Source organism: Euwallacea similis, chromosome 18 (genome assembly GCF_039881205.1).
Source record: "Euwallacea similis isolate ESF13 chromosome 18, ESF131.1, whole genome shotgun sequence".
NCBI lineage: Eukaryota > Metazoa > Arthropoda > Insecta > Coleoptera > Curculionidae > Euwallacea > Euwallacea similis.
In genome coordinates, this window is record NC_089626.1 from 2,320,778 (window position 1) to 2,342,099 (window position 21,322).

The following is a 21,322-nucleotide window of genomic DNA, read 5'->3' on the forward strand; positions in this document are numbered from 1 at the left end:
GCATAAAGAGCGAAAACCCTCTACTATTGAGAAAATTGCTACGAAAAGTAATGCAGAATCAGGAATGCAAAGGGCTTGGCAAAAGCACCGCTGGGATCCACTCACCTGGAGAGCTCTCGCAGTTCCAGAATTATAAGCCAAGGAAACTGGATCAGTTTGCAGTAATTATGGCACACAAAGTTAACGGTTATTTTAAAATATCTCGAAATTTTCACAGAAATTGGACGTTCTGTAGAAACTTTACCGATATAAAAACGCGGGAAAAGACATCGAAGCGAACGCCACTTTAACAACTGCGCCTGTTCTTTTTTAACTAATACCTGACACATCTGAAACAATAGATCTCTATGCTTCTTTTTTCTTATAAATTAGAAAAGAACAGACAAAATCTTATACTCTAAAATGACACCATGTGACCAAAACAAATGACTGTCTGATTGCTCTAAGCGCAAAGAGAGGTCTCTGCTATCAAAAAGAAACATAACCTAAAATTTATCACTTATAAACGAAAACTCCAATAAACTTTTCTTTTCCGAAAAATTAATGTTATTAAGGTACTTAACATGGTTCAATTAACCCAACATCTATTCACCAAGGTCAAAAAGCCATTGCGAAATTACCTTAAACAGGGTTTCAGGGACTCTCTTCGAATACTGGTGTCAGGAGGGCCTGGAGGAAATGGCCTTCCCAAGTAAGTTTGAACTAAATCACCTTTATCATACCCGTTACACAGTATTTGTGATAAAACCTCAGATTCGGAGGTATTGGCGGGAAAGGTGGTGATGTGATAATAGAGGCCAAAGAAGCAATTACTCTTGAAACTGTTTTTGGATCTAATAAATCTAAGAGATATCAGGCTGAGCCAGGAAGAAGTGCATCTCATAATTTTATTTTGGGAACTCCCGGTCAAGACCAAGTTTTTCAAGTCCCTGTAGGGGTTTCTGTGGTAACAGATTTTGGCAAAAAATTAGGCAAGTCCATGCATAATGTAATAAAAATTGGAAGACATATATGATTGGTTCTACTAGGAGAGCTAAATGCTGAAGGAGAACGTTTGATAATAGCTAAAGGGGGCACTGGAGGCCACTCCAAAAATGGTTTTCTTGGCACAAGAGGCCAATCTTGTTCTGTCAAATTAGACCTCAAACTGATTGCCGATGTTGGTCTTGTAGGGTTTCCTAATGCAGGCAAAAGCACCTTGTTAAGGGCCATATCTGATGCAAAACCCAAAGTAGCCAGTTATGTTTGTATGTCTCTTCCATGTAATTCAACAATTAGCTTTATAATCGCCTTTTAGTCACTACAGTAAGACCCCATTTGGGGATGGTAACCTATGAAGATCATCGGCAAATTTCCATAGCAGATTTGCCAGGGCTAATTGAAGGAGCTTATGCAAATAGAGGAATGGGGCATCAATTTTTAAAACACATTGAAAGAACTAAATTATTACTGATGATTGTTGATATTAATGGGTTTCAGTTAAGCTATCAGTATCCTCATAGAAGCTGTTTAGAAACAATCATGTTGCTCACCAAGGTTTTCTTAATTTCTTGTTAGTTATCAGAATTTCAACAAAGATATTCTAGGAGTTAGAAATGTACAACCCTGACCTATTGTACAAGCCCTCTATATTGCTTGTTAACAAAATGGACAGCGATCAGTCAGACGAGCGTTATAAAGAAGTAAAAAACACACTTAAAACCTTTAAAGGTTGGTAGTAACTGCCAGTTTTTTGTCAAAGTTATTTAGAGGTTTTTTTTTAGATTTTATCTCTTCATATAGTGAAGAGGTGAGGCCTAAAAGCATTCTAAAATTCACGGACGTGTTGCCAATATCGGCAAAAACCAGCGACGATGATATAAAAATGGTTAAGAGACGGTTAAGGACAATGTTAGATGTAATGAGTGAGATGGGAGCTAAAGAAGAAGTTATTGATTTATATAATGATACCAGGCAGTCATTGGCTGAGAGAGGGCCATCTTTAGTGTAATTAGAGAGTTGCTAATAAACTCATCTAATATTTTAATAATTCAGTCATGTTTTAACGTCATTAGAAACCAGTACATTATGTTCAACATTACATTCATATTGAATCTTAGGTTTACCTAGCTTAGAAATTTTCACCCATTTACATGAAATATTCTCTCTTGCAACATCTTCAACTAATCTTTCACCTAAAGGACATGACTTCTCAATTTTAACATTCTCAAAATCCTTGAGATAAATTCCGAGATTTTGGTTCCACCTACAATGATTATCTTTCTTACAATTGCCAGATTTGAGGATACTAAAACCTTTCAGCTCCATTCCAAGCAATCATAACACCATTATCAGTACATAAACTTTTTGGAGGCCTCACCAATTGATAGTCAAGGGCATCACAGACAATTTGTAGGCCTTCCAGTATAAAATTGTTAGAAGCAACCCCACCAGAGACTACCTAAAAGCAGTTATTGTTAACAAAACAAAATTTATTTTATTATTTTCGCCGGACCAAAGCTTGTTTATCCGGAGGTATCAAGTGTTTTAGAGCAACATATTCCATTCCTCTTTGTATTCTATGACACAAGTGCCTTGTGATCACCAACAGCAAAGCTGCACATAAGTTATTTATGTCAGGAATAACTTCATCAGGAGCTAAATCTCTTGTTTTCTCTTCCCTTAAAATGTGCTGCAAACACACATTTTTAACGCCAGCAAAGCTGAAGGTGCAATCCTTGTAACTTTGCATTGGGGGGCTGAACTTAAACTGCAAAGGATTATTGGCTTTGCTGGCTGCTAGCTCTATGGCTTGGCCTCCTGATAAGGCTGCATATTCAGGGAGATTTTTAAGCTTCATTCTTCGAGCCATCTGTAAATCTACACTATAGAGACTTATGATCAGCTTGCCAACTAAGATACCTTGTCAAATGCTTCTCCAGGAGCATCATCAATGCTATGACCTAAGAGGAGAAATTTATCCACGCCTTGAGCTAAGGCTATTAAACAGTGACCTCCACTTATTAGGAGAACGAGAAATGGAAATTTCAGAGATTTTTCTGTTAGCCGTGCAGTTAAAGCATGGGCTTCCATGTGATGAATTGGAATAAATGGTTTGCTGTATTTTTTGCATAGATATTTACCATATTTGGTACCAATTAACAAGGAGAGAGGGAGACCTTCAATTACTTTTTTAAGCAAATGTATGATGAAGGTGTTATAGATTTACTTACCAGGTTTAACTGTTGTAGCTATGGCATCAACTTGCTCTATATTAATTGACGCATCTTGGAGAGCCTTTTGGACTACAAGTTCTATATTTTGGCGATGTAAATCACTGGCAAGAGGGGGAATAATGCCCCCATTGCTAGATGAGAAATTTACTTATACATATATGTAACTAACTACTGATAATAATATAGTGATTTATCACTACATTCACGTTTACATATAAAAGCCAGTACCTGGAACCTACTTTAAGTGAATACGATGCTGGGAATGCAGGGCCTGTCCTAAAATATCTCCTTCTGTGTTCACAATACCACAACCCGTATCGTCACACGAAGTTTCGATACCCAAAATAATGGCATATTTTCGTTTGAAGTGTCTCCAAAATAACGAACCATTATTTAGTAAAGTTTTACGCCGTCGTTTTAGTAGAGAAGTCATTTTCACCTGGGTTTGGGGGCGAAAATTAGGTATTTAAACGAGGAGTTTCAAAAATGTTATATCAAACAATAACAAATAAGTGAGGTTAGACAGACCGACCTAAGCGTATGGTGTTTTGACTATTTAGACAGTTTTGATTTTTGACATAATGGTGGACATAAATTTAAAACACTAAACCGAAATACTCCAAATTAGCTGCCTGTAATAAAACAAACCCCTTCAAAAATATTATAATTTAAAAATCTAACTCCTAAAAATACATTCATCAACAAAACATGATTAAAAATTAGTATTAAAACAATAAATTAAGTAGCCTTAGGCATCATGTACTACCTTCTTTAGCCACTGGTCAGTACTCACACAAACTCACTATATAAAAAATTAAATAAATACTTAATCGAACTTATGTGTAATCAAGGGAAAGCGCACGATCCGCAGCTGCTTCCCGTAATCGCACAACACGGCGTCTCTGAGCAATATCAGTTGTTTAATAAAGACAAAAGGATCGCGGCCTAGACTGATCGTCCGCACGCACTCCCCGTGACGCACGTCCCAAATAACCAGCCCCCCGTTTCTGCCTGTAATCACCAAATGGGGCGCCAACATCAGAATGTGATTGGAGAACACCTGACCCACTAGGATGCTGTTCAGCAAATGGCCCTGAAATCGTTCCCACACACATAAACGCTCATCTATCCCTAATGAAATTACGTAGCTGGCTGAATACGTCAACGAAGTGATGCAGCCGTCGTGAGCTTGAATGCTGTACATGCAAGTTCCTGTGGAAATTCATTTAGAACGTACACATCTACGTATTCATGAAAAATGTGTTATTTACCAGACAAAAGGTCCCAAACGCATAACATGCCATCCTGAGAACCACTACCAGAAGTAGCAGGGCACACTCTATCAATGAACAAACACGTGATCGGGCCGCAATGCCCGTGAAGCGTATACAGCAAATCCCCAGTTTCCACCCTGTGTACCTTCAAAGTATGGTCCTGACTGCCGGTCACTATCCGTCCACCTTCACAGTCCACGCACGTGATTGGCTGTTGATGGGCTCGCACACTTATGATTTTGATACAGCGCAAGTCCTCCTGAATTTCTTTCGTTGCAGCTAATTTCCAGTTAAAGTCAAATACTGACCTGATGGGAATGAATGTCTCTTTCAGAAATGGACCCCATGGAACCTGTGCGAATGTGCGTTCTCCTGTAGGCGCAGGTGAAGTTCCAGTCCACCGGCCGACCTTGTGTATACGTCTGGAGTTGTAGGAAATCCAAAGATCCACATAAACGTGCAGCTACAACTCTTGACCCAATCAACTTGACATTGGTCACCCCCGAATCGTTTCCATCCTCAAACACACACTAGATTTTTTGTTAGTCATTAAACGTAACGAACTGGGGATTTACCTTGAGTTTACAACTGGTCGCTTCCCAAAACTCCAATCGCCCATCAGCGCACCCAACAATAACTAAGTTATCTACATAATCCATGCACCAAACAGAGGACAATCTCCCAGCCCCATTACTGTTCTTCCTGCTGTTGGTTTCGCATGTATATTTTTCATCTGAACTAATTCGCCTAGACCCAAATGAAAACCGCGTTCCATCGTCTCCATAATGAAATTTGTATGCTTTATAGAACTCATATTTTGCGTTGAAACTATCGTTATCCACCGTTTTGAGTTTTAAGTTAGAAAAATCGCTGCTAATGCGATTGATGAGCAGGGGAAATACCTCGTCTCTCGACGGAGGAGAGCCGGATTCGTAATCCGATAAATCGTCATTATCTAATGAAAACCCCGGGGATTCCGAGTCTGTGCCTAAGTGTTGTTTGCGATCGATAACCGCCACTAATTCACCGGTGCTGTTGTCCCAAATTTTCAACTGACCACCCAGACAAATGCTCGCCAGATGCGCACCATCACTGGCAATACATTCCACCTACAAAATACATTGGGAAAAACCTTTTATTTAGAATTTAAATTAATCAACCTCTTGAATGTGTCCCTCTAAAACTACAGGCACTGCTTCCAGCATCACCTGCTCAGGCTCTGAAGCCTCCTCAGCTTTCTCTGGATACCAAGAAGCACGCCATTCCGCATAATTGCGAGAGCAAACGCAGCGATACAGCACGACAAAACCGTAAGTCATAACGATGACGCTTATAAGAATCAGAATTGATAGAAGCATAATTTCCATTGGGGATCGGGGATAGAGGGGCTGCTCCATTTGATCTATCGAAGGAAAATCATCTGAAATACACAGGTTGTTGACAAAATAAGATATCAAAAAGAGAGAACTTGCCTCCATTAAAGTCAATGGGATCCAGCGCCAAAGCCAGCGCCTGCCACTGCAACTTACTGCCGTATTTTTCCTCGGGATTTCGTTGAGACACTGCCTGTTCAGGGCTGATCACATGGGCTAGTTTAATGCTGGGTAATATTGCCAAGCTTTGCCCTCCTAGTGAGACGTTGTAATTTCTCAAAATGCCTGACCAATGACTGGCAGGCAGCCTTAACCAAGGAGCGTACTCACAAGGTTTCAATTTCTCCAAATCGCCTGACTGATTGGGCTTGATTCCCACATCCAAAGGGTTATATGTGACATAATTTATAGAGGAGGGTTTCGTGAGGTTGGCTTTTGGAGAGGGAAAGAAGTTCAGGTTGAGGTAATTTCTGGGTAGTTGCTGCTTGCTCTTAGTCTGGTTGGGGTGGTTTTGGTCATTTACTGAAGTAAGTAGATTGATTATGTCACTGTTATAAACAATCATACAAATCCAAATAACCATCAAAACCATGAAAGAACGTTGGAAGAACCTCGTGCGCGCCCACACATTGACGACCATCAACCTTTTAGGGATTTTTTTCTCTTGGCCGCTACTGCTGTGCTTCTGCCCTGTTGCTACAACAATATTTGCAGGGAAACTTAATCTTGGGTGCGACCTTGAGCGACTCATACCTCTATTCGTGTTCTCTATCAAAGGTTGATACAGGGCATTTCTAAAACTCTGACTGCTCTTCTCTAGAGTGGTGCTGGCGCGATTTAAATCCACTCCTAAGATCGTGGAAAAGAAGAGGATTTGCAGGAATAACCCAGCTAGTATGCTGACTAAAGCAAATACGCAGAACTCCTGAATAACCGGGACAAAAGTGAATAATCCGAAAGTGAATACCGTAATTTCAATTAGGAGGTTTTTAGTGGCGCTCCACCCTTCTTTGCTGAGGCCTTGGGCAAGTCGAATTTTTGCGTCCAAATGTTGGGGCGTCATTAGAACGCTTTTGGTCAAGACCAACACGTTTTCGAGACCGAAAAGAATGGCCAAATAGGGGAAAATCCATTTGCCTTTTTGAGTATTCACAGTCAACCCAAACATCAAAGAAATGCCCATGGTCATTAGCAGACTGCACAAAACTGTAATTGTGGCTGCAAAAGACATTCCAGCTTTTGATTTAATTTCGTCGACTTTCCGGACGTAAAAGTAATAGTAGAGAAAGAGGGCTAGGAAGGCGCATACCACCGGAAAGAGCTCGTAATAATCGATCTCTTCTGGATAATTTATGACTAAAGTATCATTGCTTAGAGTGGAAAAGGTCTTGTCTTGGTGTAGGGGATAAAGAGAGGATAGTTTGTCATGAAGTCCCACAATGAACCTGAAGTATTACAATAATTAAAATGATACCTTGAAATTGTCTCCACTCACCCCTTGTCAAATTCCTTATAAAATAGGGTGACAGCAAATTGTATAATTCTCTGCCTATGTCTCAGGGGATACCTTTTGATCCCTGTGTCTCTCATATGCATTCCAAACAAAATCTCAGCCATCGACATTTTGCCCTTATGGTACCTCTGCAATTATTGCTAGAAGTGTAAATCTACCACGACTAACTGAAGACATACATGCTGATTAAAAATGGTGGTCAAGATGGTACTGTCTTGGCTGAACTCATTAACATCTTGATGCCAAAAATTGGCAGGTGAAAGGACCAAACAGCTGTATTGAGGCATAATGGGAGAACTTTCTACCACTTTGCTTTGGGCCACTGCTTCAATATGTAGGCATACATGACCTAGAGTTTTAAGGCTGTAAGAAATTAAGGGTTAATAAATTCATTTGTTATTATAATTACTTAAGAGTATACCTATTCTTGTCCTGGTAATTCCTGACAATATCTAAGAGCTTAAATGACTCATAAAGGGGTGCCCTGAAGCCATCCCCTAAAGTGAGATCAGGTTCCCAAGGTAGAACTGCTACTTTTAAGACCACTTGTTGAATGTAGCAGAAAGGAGCTTGACCATGGGTCACATTGCCTGTGGCAACCCATTCCTCTTTAGGGGCAGTAAGTGGTAAAGGAATGTGTGCCAGAGGTAGACTAAAAAGTTATGGTAGTTTTGGTAATAAAAAATCAACCCAAAACATGTTTCTAACAATCAATTTTGCATATTCCACAACAAAAACAATTACTGCACTTTCAAATCCAACAGCCTTGACAATGGTTACATAAACTTGATTTGTCTTAACAATAACGAGTCATAGAAGCACTTAAGGTAATTTTAACAAGCGCTTCAATCCACATACATACCAACAACCAATAATAACAGAGATGGCAAAAACTAGAACCAAAGTGGGATAGCTGCTGCACAACAGACCAATGCTATAAAACAAAGTGGCCACCTTCTCCTGGATAGTAGATCTGTTGCACGAGCCCCTGTTAAGGGGCCGTTCACCTCTCAAGCTCATGTTATATTAGGCATGGCACACTTCACTTTCTGAGAAAGCACTAAAATGAATATGAGAATTATACATAAATCATGGAAAATGGGTGCAGACTCATGACAGTGCATAAAAGTTGTACTGCCTAGCCTTTTGGAATTCCACAGAAAATGCCTATTTACATTATCTAATCAGAAAATGATATCAAATGATTTATGTGTTAACTTTAGCCACATGGAAAGTTAAGTTTAAGATTAAGTAGCCAGGATGTTCTCTTAAGCTGTTATCATATGGTCAAGGTCAAATGCTATTTATTATCAATTATCTAATTACTATTAAATGACAATAATAATAGCTTTAATAAGAACTAGTTTTTGCCGATGTTATTTCAGTCTCTTTGAGGTGCGCTTTTGCTTAATTGCGTTTACCTTGAAGGTTTATGATAGGTAATGTAGTTTTATGGAACCTATATGAACACTTTCATGAAATCACTATATGTACTAAACCGAAGTTAAACCCTCTAAGATTTATTGTTATATTGATAAGTTTATTATTAGTAAGTGTAAACCATCTATATAATAAATCTTATAAAAATAATACGAATATTTGTATACGAAAGTCTCCATGACCTAACCTAACTGTGGCGGATAGTGATGTAAGATGGGTCGTAAATCAGCGAATACTTACGTGCGTAAGGTGACAATCTGGCGGAAGGATTGCGGAACTCTTAATAAAACTTATCTTTCGCTTTTAGACAGTTACATGCACTATTTGAACATTTTCTTGATTGATAAACAGTCCAAATCAACAAACATTTTCTGCTACTTATAGAATAAAAAAAAAACAAACGTCAGAAGTCCAAATGTCAAGTGCGTCAGTTTTGAGAGGTGACGCACTTGTGCGACATTGCCCGATTAACAGATTTTTCTTTGAATTGTTTCCAATTTCGGCATGATTTAGATTTCAAAATTTTAATAACACAATTACAAGAATAAGTCTCAGCATATTAAACAGTGCCCTAATTCTGTTCACCACGTCCTAATTTTTGAAAGGAATTCGAATCTCGAGGATTTCTAGTTGAAGGAATATAATCAGAAACATCTGGCAATAGCGCTGTGATTTTCAATTTTTAGGATGCAGTATTTCTAATCTATCCCATTACGCACGTCAGAGGGTTGCCGTAAGATGGCGCCTCTGATGATTGGCAAAAACCAAAGGCGGCGCACACAAAAATTTAATGGATAAAATTTTTAAAGATAATTACTGGAAGCGAAATTTCTAGATAATTATTAAAGTTTTAAATTTGATTTACTAAAGGTTTCTACTAAAACATTTTTATAATGTTTATTAAATTCAATGTCTTATTCATATGGAATATTAAGGCTCCACCCTCGGTGGATGGACATGGAAGGGCGACAGCTCATCCGTACTGGATAGCTAAAAGCGACCTAAATTCCCTTAGCTTCCGGGCAAAATACTTCTTTTCATAACGAGTGAATTGACGTTAACGAAAGTGAATTTCTTTTCATTTTAATGAACTAAATTAGTGCCTGCATTTTACTTGAATTTTAAATGTGTGAAGATCCCCTACATCCCCCCCCCCCCCCTTGGCCTTCTAAAACATGGAGACTGATTGTGTTCTGCCTGCTGTGATAGCATCGAAGTAAGTGAGAGGTGGAGCTAAACAAGCGATGAGAGGCGGAGTCTCTAACCCCCCAAGTCCCCAAGTCACCGCTGATGCGTCCACGAGCAGTCACGTGGCGTAAAGCTCATTAGCATATCGCCTTAAGTGCTAAACAGAGCGTCGATGATTTAACTTGGCCGTGGTGGTTCTACGAGCAGTTTTTTCTCGAAAAAAAAAAATTGGCCCGACGCGGTGTTTAGACTTTGCTAGGCCCAGTATGTAAACAGCGTTGACAGATTACCGGTTTATTTTATAAATAATACACTTGATGAGCGCATAATCGGTGCTGCTCGTGCCCGTTGTTTGTTTTGGATTGACAATCGTAAATCGGGGGTTTATGGTGAATGTTGCTGTGTTTGTTTACTAATAATTGCTAAAGTGGATTATCAACGGGGCAAGATGAACGAGGTGCATCTTCCAGAGGCGCTCAATTTCGCCGAGCGGCCGGGGGACAACAACAACATCCATCCCCACATTTTGTCCACGGTAAGTTGCTGACAGCGCTCAATATGGGAAAAAGAGTAGAACCAAAAGGTAAATCTGAAATGTGACTGGCTCGAACCGCCTGAAAAGGCGGCCAAAAAAAGCCGGGCAATTAAACTGCGGCAAAAAACAGAAGTGGATTGGTGAAGGAGCGTCCGGAGGACCATCAAAGGTGATTTTGACCTAGAAAATATCTGCGATTCTTCTCATTTACCTGCAGTCTTCATTACCTAGAGCCATACGCCTCACTATAAGAAAATACGGGGTTTCCTATGCGATTTCCCAGTTTTTTCTCAAAGCCTAAAGCTGACAGTTCACGTCGACGCGTCGTAAAATTCAGCCATTTTCCTTTTGCAACAAAAGAACGCCGCCCTGTTGCCATTTTCGGAATTCCCGCTGGTAATTAATTTCCAATTTAAAGAGCAATTTGGCAATCGCACGGTCTCACAAAGGCACCATTTCGAACTCACTTTTAATGCGTTTTTTAAGGGTAGAAAAAGGTTCAGAACCTTTTTGTCGCAAACCATACATTTTCCCGCATCCGCAGACGCTTAATTTGCGACTTTTCCTAACCGGTACCTAGATACTGTTCGTCTATAAAGAAACGCTGACGCAGATGTACGTGTCGTTCAAGAGACGGGTTAATTAGGGCAGGGTGTTGCAATTTCGTTAAAAAAAAAAATGTCGAAACCAGTTCATGAGAATGGTCACGATCGCCACGGCATGGACTTCTGCGTGTAAACTTAGATGAAGCCTGGAATGTTTCGACTTCTGGAAGGCGCAGTCACTACTAAGGCCTGGAGAATGGATGATCAAAAGTTTCTACGTGAAGGGACGTCAAGTGATGTGCAATCTGTCACAAAAATTTTTCGTATCGGAGATTTTTCGTATTTAATTTCTGACTTGACAGATTTTTAGATTTATTTCTTCCGATTAGCCGCATTTATAAGCCTGCTCGATAAACAATCGATCCAAGCATTACTTATTGCGCAAAGTATCGAATATCCAGGCCCGGACCGCGGCGGCTCTACGTCACGTTTAATGTGCTGACTTGGACAGAAAAAATAAATTATCACGGTCATATTGAATATCAAATTTTATTGATGCTATTTGCGAAGAAAATGGCCCTATTAATGTTGATTTCTAGAAGCGATTATGCTTTACTGTCGCCCGAGGGGCGTGGGGAATGAAGGAGGGAGGGAATGTATGGTAGAAAACCAGAGGCGCTAAAACTGCAGATTAACCGCCACCTTTTTTAGCTCGAGCCGCGACGTCTTATAAACGCCCATTATCGTCTTAGTAGCAATAATACTTATTTTCCGTGTATTTAATTTAAAATTGTAAATATTTAGAACAGTGAAAGCAAACAACGGACCCATCCGCGCGCTTTATTGGAAATTAATTATCGATAAGTTTTTAAAACATTGTAATGTTTGTTGTTTGTTTTAATTAGTAAACAAAACGCCCCATATTAGTAAACAGCCAAGATGAACGGCAATCACCGGCTTTCGCAGAGCTCCTGAACAATGCAGGAATTGCAGTGTATCTGAGAACAAGCACGCGCATCAATTAAAAAAGTTAGCGGCTATTTTTATTACGTGATGACAAAAGACCCATAAGGCGAAAGGTTGCTGACCGCCATTTGCATGGTCTAAGCGCTTTTCAATAAAATCTTGTAAACTAAGTGAATTTTTAGATTGACCTGCCGGGCGACCGGCACCCGTCATATGCCGAGAAATAAACGGCGTTGAAATTAAGTTCGTTGCTAAAAGAGTTTTGTCCTTTTACTCACAAAAACTGGAAGGGATCGCTCCGAAGTAAACCTAGCCAGTGGCTGATACGATTACCGAAAATCGGTGTATGTTTGATTGCGCATGTCCAGGGCCCCCGTGACTAAAATTTAGAGCGCATGTCAAGGCAGATCTGCAGTTGTTATGTCATTATCTGACACATGAACATTCAAAGCAAGTCCCATCAAACAAGCGTAGTCCCAAAAAGCCCCTTTCTAGCTTACTATGAGACACCCTGTAACTGCATATTTCATGCCGCAATACTTTATCAAGTGTTCATAATTTGTTTCAGGACTTGTTAAACACGGACCTACACAAAATCAAATCCGAGCCAGATGTTGGAAACTATCCATTGCCCTCACTTTCGTCTACATTGTCGTTACACCCACATGGTAAGTACGACCCCAAAGATTTATCGCTGATTGTGCCTTAATATTTGGCATTCAAGAGCAACAGTCAATAAATTTAATCCGAAGCTATGTTTAGACGTCTCTTTCGGTTGCGAACATCTATGTTGATCCAATCTCTTGTTAGGTTGCCATCCATACGCCCCCGAGCTTGATGGTAAAAAAATGGAATTAGGGCGATAATATCACCCTGCGATCAGTTACCATCACCCCATTTTCACCTTGAGGGCAGCTTTTTCCCTTCCTGTCTAATTAGCCGTGTTAAATTGCTTGATTCGCAAGTGGAGTCAGGTTACCTGGCATTAGCCCAAAGGCTTGCTGGAGTCATTAATGCTTCACCCATACGCCCGAAGGCTACAGAGGGATACTCTACACAATCATCCTTCTACATACATGCCTTAACGACGGAAAAATCGTTTCCACTTTCAAATATTTAACTCGATGGTAAATTTTTAGCTCAAGCTGGAATTCACTGGATTCGTAAACACTTTGTGGCGCCTCTTTGCAAGTCGCTGATATAAGTTTATCTGTGTTTTTGTTTTCCAGTCCTTAGTTTTAAAATTAGATTTGGCAATATAAACTGAATTTCGCGTCATTAACAGAAAAAAATTAATTGCCATAAGAACATGAGAAGTTTATTAGATAAGTATCCTGAATGTGGAAGCCGTTCTTCTTTGGGCTGCAGAGCAGCTATGATCACTTCGGGCATATCTCAGCAATTCTCTCTCATTAATACGACAAGGCGTGACTGCACGCAACCTCGCAGGTAGGTTAGTTCAGGTTACCTGATGTTTACGTTCGCCATTTTATCAAGAAGTCGGTGTCACTAGCAAAATTCTCCTTAGATACGAATCAGTTTAGGTCGGATTTCCTCAGACTGATAATTCCTAAGTTAGTAAAGATAATAAAATGCTTTTGGGTTTCTATTCTAACCTCCTTATTCTTTCAAGTCTCGACATCCACGACCAATCTGACGCAAAGGCCGAAAAACGTCCGTTGGAATCAGTTTTGTCTTCGTTTGGTTCCATTTATTGCATGTGGTTTCCTATCCTTTATCGCTCTCTCCTTCGAAACAGAGGTCGAACTTTACAAATGTTATCATCGGGGGCGCAGGTCACCGGGACAAACAATCTGAATCTGAAGTACGCGTGACGTAAATAGTCCGCCATTTTTTTTTTTTTGAAAACTCCAATAATTAGACCCTCTTATGGAGAGTTCCCATTCACCGATTCAATCTTTGAACCGCCAGACGAAGAGTTTTTGAGATATCGAAGAGAAAAATGGCACCTCATGGACGTTTGACCTCAATGTGCGCTTCAATTTATTTTGTTTACGGTAAATTTGAGATGTTGACGTAAACAACGACGTGTGAGAGTAAACATGTGATTTGCTGAATGATGATGGGGGGATTATGTATTTATTTATTTTTGCTTATTTCTTTAAAAAAAATGATACAACATATCCGTGCCCGACTTCTGACCTTTACAAGTGAGCATAAAAAACCTCGCTGTAAGTTTAACCCGCCGTAAACATAGGGACTGATTAAGTCATATGCTGCATGGTGATTGTAACGACTGGATGAACTTATCCAAGACATACATTATCAGACATATAGCCAAGACGATAATTCGATACTGACTTTTTTTAACGATCACCCTTCATTGTAAATCTACACGTATATGAGCGCATCACGGCGTTAAAACGGCTCTCAAAAAAACCAAAATAGCATTTCGAGCCTTAAAAGAGTTGTAAATCGTCTGAGTGGTAACAGTTCACGCCGCGAGTCATTAAGGGTAAAAGTGACTGAAAATAAAATGCTCTTGTCACACACTTAATTCAGTTTTCCGCTCTTAAAACCTGCGTTTATAAATACTTCGCCACATCAAACGGTTAGTCCCCGATATTTTGCAAATATCTTTCACAACATCTGATGAAACCCAACAAATCAGACTTCTCTTAATGGGATTCGCGTGTTTTGAGTGGTTTATTGGGTACAAATGATTTTAAATCACCTTAGATGATGAGGAATTTGTAGGACCGCATCGCGAGAAGCGCTACAATTACTGTTACAATCGGCCGTAATTACACTCACATTTTCAGGATTTATGCCTTGAAAAGTCCCAATGTAAAAAAATGTGAGACTCGAACAGATCCTCAGTCAGCCTCGTAAACCTTCGAGGTAAACCTAGCCAATTTAACCTGTTAATTATTTCAAGTGCGACTGCGCAGCAGCCCATATTCAGGTGTTTTCCTTGCAATATTGGCTGCGTTTATATAGTTAACGTTAATCCAAATGTCACACCTCGTTTTTCAATTGAAAATCCTCCTCGATTCTCCATGGAAAATCCTTTCCATGGTGTGGGTCTATAACCGCCCACGTGCAGGCTTCTAGAAACGTGCCCGCCGTGGGCCGTTAAGGGTCAGTTTACATCCAATATTCGGGGGCCCCTTTCCGCTAAATTACCACGTTTAGCTAATACATTGCCGTTCCCGCAAACAATGTGGTCTTTATGGGTTCCAATTTTAGTAACCAGCATAAAATTTCGTTTCACCACGCAGTGGTATTATTAGTTTTAAGCCCGATTGCAACTTAATTGCAGGTCTGCCTCCCTCCCCGTCCAGTTACAGCCTCAACGCGCAGGCGAGCGTCCTGAGCAGCCACAGCAACGTCTCACATTCCTCCCCGGCCACTCCTGAAGAAATAGCCCGAGCCCCCAGCGCCAGCTCCAACCACTCGCCCCAGCCTCAGCCCTCGTCCTCTACGACCCCCACAAACGGGGGCGGGACCTCGCTCAGCAAGCCTCCTTACTCGTACGTGGCCCTCATCGCCATGGCCATCCAGGCCTCGCCACTGAAGCGAGCGACTCTTTCTGAGATTTACGCTTATATTACCTCGAAGTTTCCTTTTTTCGAGAGGAACAACAAGAAGGGGTGGCAGAACTCCATTCGGCACAACCTCAGCTTGAACGAGTGCTTTGTGAAAGTGCCCAGGGAAGGTGGGGGCGAGAGGAAGGGCAACTATTGGACTTTGGACCCTCAGTATGAGGACATGTTTGAGAACGGGAATTACAGGAGGAGGAGGAGGATGAAGAGGCCTTACAGGTCGGCGCAAGCCTACCCTAAGGCTTTCTTCGGTGATCCGCTGACTCAGCACGGAATAACGTCCTTGCCTAGGAACATTTTTACTACGCCCACGGGGTACCCTCCCACGGCCTACTCTAGGTACGAGCCCACGTGGATGGCTCCCACGCAGCTCGCCTCCTACAGCACTTGCAGCTCTGCGGGGTATCCCCAGCAAGGGTAAGGTCGCGGGGCGTCAATTTCAATCCTTCGATAATTTAAATTGGCTCAACAGGTATCCCCCTCCGGCGCCATTCAGTCCCTGCAGCGTGCGACAGGAGGCCCCCAGGTACCCGCCCTACTGGCCCCCTACAGACAGCGAGTATTCTCCTGGGCCCCACAATTCTCCGTCTACAGATCCGCAGCTGCTGCTGCAATGGTGACTGTGGTGATCTTTCAGCCGAGAGTGATAAGTCGAAGAGTCTAACGTCGCTCTCTGGTAAATAGCGTCTATGTGGTACTCAGTACAAGGCAAGCTAAGTTCATTGTGAATGCTGTTTGTTTTCGGTATTTTCTTGACCGTCCACAGTTTATTTCTATTATCGTCCGTATTGGCGCAATTTGTCCGAGAGTTTTTCATTAATATGAGTTTTTTGATGTCATTGAACTGTAATGTAATACGAGTGGACCTCATGAGCTGCATTCGAGGAAACCAGATGATATTTTTACACTGGAAGCCATCAGGTGGGCAAAGTTGCGCTTCGCGTTACCTTCAATTTTGTTTATATTCCGTCCTTATTCTATACTTCATAGGGAAATGCGCGTTCATAGGATCAGCCAATTAAAATGTGTTTCTTGTTTTAATTTTACTATTTTTATTTATATTTGTAATTGTAAATTTATTAGAATAAATGGCTTAAACCTCAAGAAGTGCTTTCTTTCGGGGATTTATTGATCCGGGATTAGGATATCTCCAGACGAAAATGGAGCGATAAATAACGCCGCTGAAACTGGATTCCACCTGAAAATCCATTAATCCGTTCTTTATGTCAGATGTTTATTTTAAGCTGTCCTCCACTATGAGTGGATGCATTCATGATCCTCTCGTGGTACCAGTGTCAATGGTCATTCGGCTGGAAAACAGTGATGGCGGTTATTTTTAAAAGCAACCTCCCGTGCGAGCCAACAAATCGTTGAATTGACGCTTTACTTAAGATTTACATTAGCGTAAATTTTTGTATCAAAGTGAAGATTCTTTTAAGCCTCGACAGGAAGTTGTCTTAAAGTGTCGCGGCGCGGGTGTGGATAGAAGATATAAGACCAACAGCTGAGCCTAGATTCCCGGCGGGTCCTGCCGCATATCAAGAGCGTTCCACTCATCCAGGACATATTTTACATCCGAACGCGGGTTGTCACCACGTAAGAAAAAATATTTTTAGAGGCCGCCTTCGTCTCAGATTATAGGGCAAAAGTATTGTGAGCGATTCGTCACAACAAGGGCCGGATACACAAATAACTTCCACCCCAGTTTAACACTCGGGCGGTCCCTTTGGGGCATTAGCGACTAAACGCCCCATATTTACTAAACAAGATATTTGTTTTAAACATATGGGAGATTTAAATCCAGATTCGTGCTTGACATTAATCATGTCACTAGAGGAATGTCGGGCCTCTAAACGCGGTGTGCTCCTGTGAATGATTCAGAAAGTAGACTTTTGCTTGGATTTCTGAACTTACGAACTCAATTGTTCTCTGCGAGATAAACTGTGGGAATTTTCCCCAAAGCTAAAAACAACTATCACAATCTAGCAACGTGGGATGCACTTTGACCGCTATCGTCACTAATCTGCAGCCTTGATGATTTTTAAACAAAAGAAAGCCGCACTGTTGCCATTTTTTAGGGCGAGTTGGTGCCTATCCGCGTTTTCCTTGAAATTTAGGGAAAATGCGTGTATTACCCAATTATTACGTTCGTAAGGATTTTCCTATCAGAAATTGGGTCTAGCCGTTGCTCGCATACAATCGTGAAGCAATAATTCGTATTACAATAACCGTCTTGTCCTAGATAAACCGTCTTCCCAAGCACATATTATTTCGGTGACACTATTTTAAACTGCTGATACATCAATTTTTAATGTTTAATTTATGCTTGTGATAATGTGACCCCGAATTATGTAACGTGTTAGGATATATTTAGCTTTGGGTCATGTACTATACGTGTGTGAGAATCACTCTTCGAGGTCTGAAGATATTTAATAACAAACGGCACATTTCTAAACCTAAAATGCCATCCCCTGATCAATACTCCCGAAAAGGCTCCGGTATGCGGACCTTGCTATTGGCCCGGATTTACGCCCCCTTTCTTGTTGCGCATGCAGGGGGTGAAGCTGATGGTAATTTTGGCCGGGGTTACTATAACAGCGGACGTTATAACCCCCTGAACCAGCTTTCGCAGGGGGGAGGGGGGCTACTGACAAACCGTTGATTTCGGTTCCAGTTACTCCACAAAACGATCAAATGTGCCGTAATCGTGGAACCCTCGAAGAGGTGCAATTAAATGCCATAAAGCAGCACTATTTTCCTTCCATGCCACTTTATCAATGCGTCAAATTGACAGCAGAGTGTCACGAGTCCGATCGCACTCTATTCGAATTTTTTTTTTGGCCTGACCAATCAGAACACTATCACATAGGCGACTCGTCTTCGGTTGAAAAGTCGAATTAATGCCCTTATTGTGGTGTTCATACGCAAAATATCATTTTCACTTCCCACGGGATGTTGACACGCCGAAACACTTAATACTAATAAACGTGTCAACAATACAGATTTACCGGGCGTACGAAATTAACTTGGAAGTGACTGGGTGTATTAGGCCCGGTGACAAATGGGGCTCATTTACCGGCTGAACAATTTGTAGACGTTTAGAGGCTGACTTTTTTCGGGTCGTAAATCTCGCTTTTAATAGTCTGGAATGCGCGCCTGCTACTTGTGTTATTAACGTATACGTGTGGCCGTTACTTTGATATTTATTCTCGTTTCTCGATTTTTGTTGCACCCCTATTTAGTTTCTACTTAATCGAGAGATCTATAAATACGTTTAGGATTATTTAGGTCTTTTTAGACACTACTCCTTTTTAAGACCATAAGAAGGATCTTTTATGCGCATCCGGGGATCTCATATTGTTGTTATTAGTATTTGTAAAACAACTTCCAGCCTGGTTTACTAAACAGAAAGCTTTAGTATGACACTTTTCAAAATACGTCCTAAACATTTCGACGACGTGTTTGTTTTGAGTGTAAACCCAACATATCATTTGAGTTGGCTTAATCCCCAAACCGTATCCATTGAAAATAAAGGAGAATATTTTAAGTTTCGACCATTAATTTTGATCGTTAACGTCCCAGTTTCGACAGCTTTATTTTGTTGGTTATTAGTATTTACGACACGTCTCGTTCGCTTTTCAAACAATACGAAACGCAGGAATAGAGCTTAAATTGTAATCCGAGATTTTGGCATCAGACTTAAGGAATAAGTGAAGTTTATAAATGTTCGTGTGGATGCATGTATCTCTCATCTATTTCATGCTTTATTATTAAAATATTACCGAGAACCATTACATTAATAACACTAAGGCCTGGAACTTAATCTCGACGATTATTTTAATAGTTGCAGTTACTGTTATGTGGGTCTTAAATCGGTTTTGAGGTCTGTTTCATTACTTGTGTTAAAAGTTAATGTTTCACTAACATAAAACAACCCCACAATCTACGCCTATGTATGGAGTAACATTACTAGTCTTCGATGTGGGTACCATCTAGCGGAGCATGGCTTCAACTAATTTAAATGTGATTTTTTTAATTTACAGATTCACGAATCGAATCGAAAACATCGAGATCACGTGACTATTAAATTCAGCCGCCATTTTTAAATATGAAGATAGATAATTTTATTTTTTGCTAAGTTTGCTTTTTATCGTTTTTTTGAACTTGTTTGCAATTAAGTAGTATGTTGTCGACATTCGGTAAATGCGAAAGTGATTAATAGACTGTTTATTCATAAAACATATGCATAGCAACGTTTAAACTTATAGGTTAAACATGGAGTTACTACAGTAGAGGCGATATGAAATTTGAAGAGTTTCTGCTTCCAGCGCTTTCTAGTTTCTCAGATTTACACCTAAATGCTTCGCCATCTTGGACCACAGACTTTTTGGAAATCCTTTCACCTTTACTTACGTCACTAAACGTCAAAAATGACGCTTGTCAAATATGATAAGCAATTTCATAAAAAATAATATATTTTTTTTAAATCACAATTTTTGCTAATATCACCAAAAACGCCCTAATTTAATAAATTACCTAAATAAATCAGTCATGGTATTCAATTTTGCAGCCTTTTCGTATATTATCGCCCTCATAGCTGACGCTTTTCTCATATTTTTTTCATTATTCCATGTAATTGCCTTTGACGAATTAAAAACAGACTACAAAAATCCTATAGATCAATGTAATGCACTAAATCCGGTAAGTCTTAATTCAAGCACGCCGAAACTCTTTTATTCTACTATTGGGCTTGTTATTTCTAGTTGGTTCTACCCGAGTATATAGTGCACCTAATCTTCAACCTACTCCTAGTGTTTTCCAGAGAATGGTTACCATTCTTACTAAATTTACCGCTAATATTGTACCACATACATAGGTACCGCACTAGGCCAGTCATGTCTTCTTACATGGGAATTTATGACCCCACCAGTATTATGAATGCAGATCAGTTAACGCTGTGTCAAAGGGAAGGCTGGATCAAACTTGCATTTTACCTAATTTCCTTCTTCTATTATCTATATGGGTACGTAATGGCTTTAGAAAGGATAACATTGGAGTCTTGAGCAAACATGACTTTGTACATTAATTCATCATAGAACCGAAATCTCTAGCATTAACCTGTTTGTTGCAGAATGATTTATGTGTTGATTGCTTAAACACGATTTCGGCAAACATACCATCCCCAAGTCAAATTGGCAAAAGGCAGGCAGGAATAGGTTCTGTTTAAGGATTTCGGTTCTAAAATTTCAAGTCATGAGGAAATTTTAGAACTGAATGTTCCTTTTTTTTGGTAATTTATAAGGTGAAGATTAATTCTTGTAAGTTTTTACAGTGTCCTTTGTTTGAATATTGTCATTCATTTATGTAAATATTGTTCCTACTTCACTAACAATAATGACATACAATAAAGAGATAAAATAGAAGTATATTTCATTATTTCCATAGCAATTATTACCGAAAATGGCCTAGAATGTAGCATCATTCTTAACCACAATAAATTGATTCTGCAATTTGCTCGGCATCAGTCCTCAGCAAAATCCTCCCACTCAAAAATTTCATAAGCTTTGGAAGCATCACATTTTTTTGCAGTGCTACTTTTGGTTCTGCATCCACCATTTACAGTTTTGTATATCCTTATAAGCAAAAAATATGTGTTCTGTTCAATTAAGTGGATACAGAAGATTGCTATCCACATGTAAACTAAATT

At 40.1% G+C, this 21,322-nt stretch overlaps 5 protein-coding genes across 5 annotated transcripts; 3 read left to right on the top strand and 2 right to left on the bottom strand.

Moving 5' to 3' along the window:
* Nucleotides 1-493: 493 nt before the first annotated feature.
* On the top strand, nucleotides 494-2,029 carry LOC136414583 (GTP-binding protein 10 homolog). Its single transcript, XM_066398692.1, has 6 exons — nucleotides 494-691; nucleotides 754-971; nucleotides 1,029-1,247; nucleotides 1,298-1,536; nucleotides 1,587-1,710; nucleotides 1,764-2,029. Exons 1-6 carry the CDS (start codon nucleotides 564-566, stop codon nucleotides 1,988-1,990), a joined length of 1,155 nt encoding a protein of 384 aa, XP_066254789.1. The 5' UTR covers nucleotides 494-563; the 3' UTR covers nucleotides 1,991-2,029.
* Tcs4 (Threonyl-carbamoyl synthesis 4) lies at nucleotides 1,785-3,668 on the bottom strand. Its single transcript, XM_066398690.1, has 6 exons — nucleotides 3,455-3,668; nucleotides 3,213-3,346; nucleotides 2,902-3,158; nucleotides 2,495-2,851; nucleotides 2,295-2,440; nucleotides 1,785-2,245 (listed from the first exon to the last, which is right to left on the bottom strand). The coding sequence occupies exons 1-6, from the start codon at nucleotides 3,646-3,648 to the stop codon at nucleotides 2,035-2,037; spliced, it is 1,299 nt and encodes a 432-aa protein (XP_066254787.1). The 5' UTR covers nucleotides 3,649-3,668; the 3' UTR covers nucleotides 1,785-2,034.
* A 198-nt stretch (nucleotides 3,669-3,866) lies between these two features.
* On the bottom strand, nucleotides 3,867-9,198 carry SCAP (SREBP cleavage activating protein). The gene is made up of 11 exons (XM_066399039.1): nucleotides 9,056-9,198; nucleotides 8,238-8,435; nucleotides 7,797-8,027; nucleotides 7,555-7,738; nucleotides 7,358-7,503; nucleotides 5,962-7,307; nucleotides 5,650-5,909; nucleotides 5,065-5,598; nucleotides 4,798-5,019; nucleotides 4,487-4,748; nucleotides 3,867-4,427 (listed from the first exon to the last, which is right to left on the bottom strand). The coding sequence occupies exons 2-11, from the start codon at nucleotides 8,393-8,395 to the stop codon at nucleotides 4,042-4,044; spliced, it is 3,729 nt and encodes a 1,242-aa protein (XP_066255136.1). The 5' UTR covers nucleotides 8,396-8,435; nucleotides 9,056-9,198; the 3' UTR covers nucleotides 3,867-4,041.
* Nucleotides 9,199-10,110: 912 nt separating this feature from the next.
* LOC136414823 (forkhead box protein L2-like) lies at nucleotides 10,111-16,722 on the top strand. Its single transcript, XM_066399040.1, has 4 exons — nucleotides 10,111-10,538; nucleotides 12,618-12,717; nucleotides 15,333-16,032; nucleotides 16,088-16,722. Exons 1-4 carry the CDS (start codon nucleotides 10,452-10,454, stop codon nucleotides 16,233-16,235), a joined length of 1,035 nt encoding a protein of 344 aa, XP_066255137.1. The 5' UTR covers nucleotides 10,111-10,451; the 3' UTR covers nucleotides 16,236-16,722.
* A 3,344-nt stretch (nucleotides 16,723-20,066) lies between these two features.
* cni (protein cornichon) lies at nucleotides 20,067-21,043 on the top strand. The gene is made up of 3 exons (XM_066399043.1): nucleotides 20,067-20,316; nucleotides 20,379-20,638; nucleotides 20,747-21,043. The coding sequence occupies exons 1-3, from the start codon at nucleotides 20,167-20,169 to the stop codon at nucleotides 20,769-20,771; spliced, it is 435 nt and encodes a 144-aa protein (XP_066255140.1). The 5' UTR covers nucleotides 20,067-20,166; the 3' UTR covers nucleotides 20,772-21,043.
* Nucleotides 21,044-21,322: the final 279 nt, after the last annotated feature.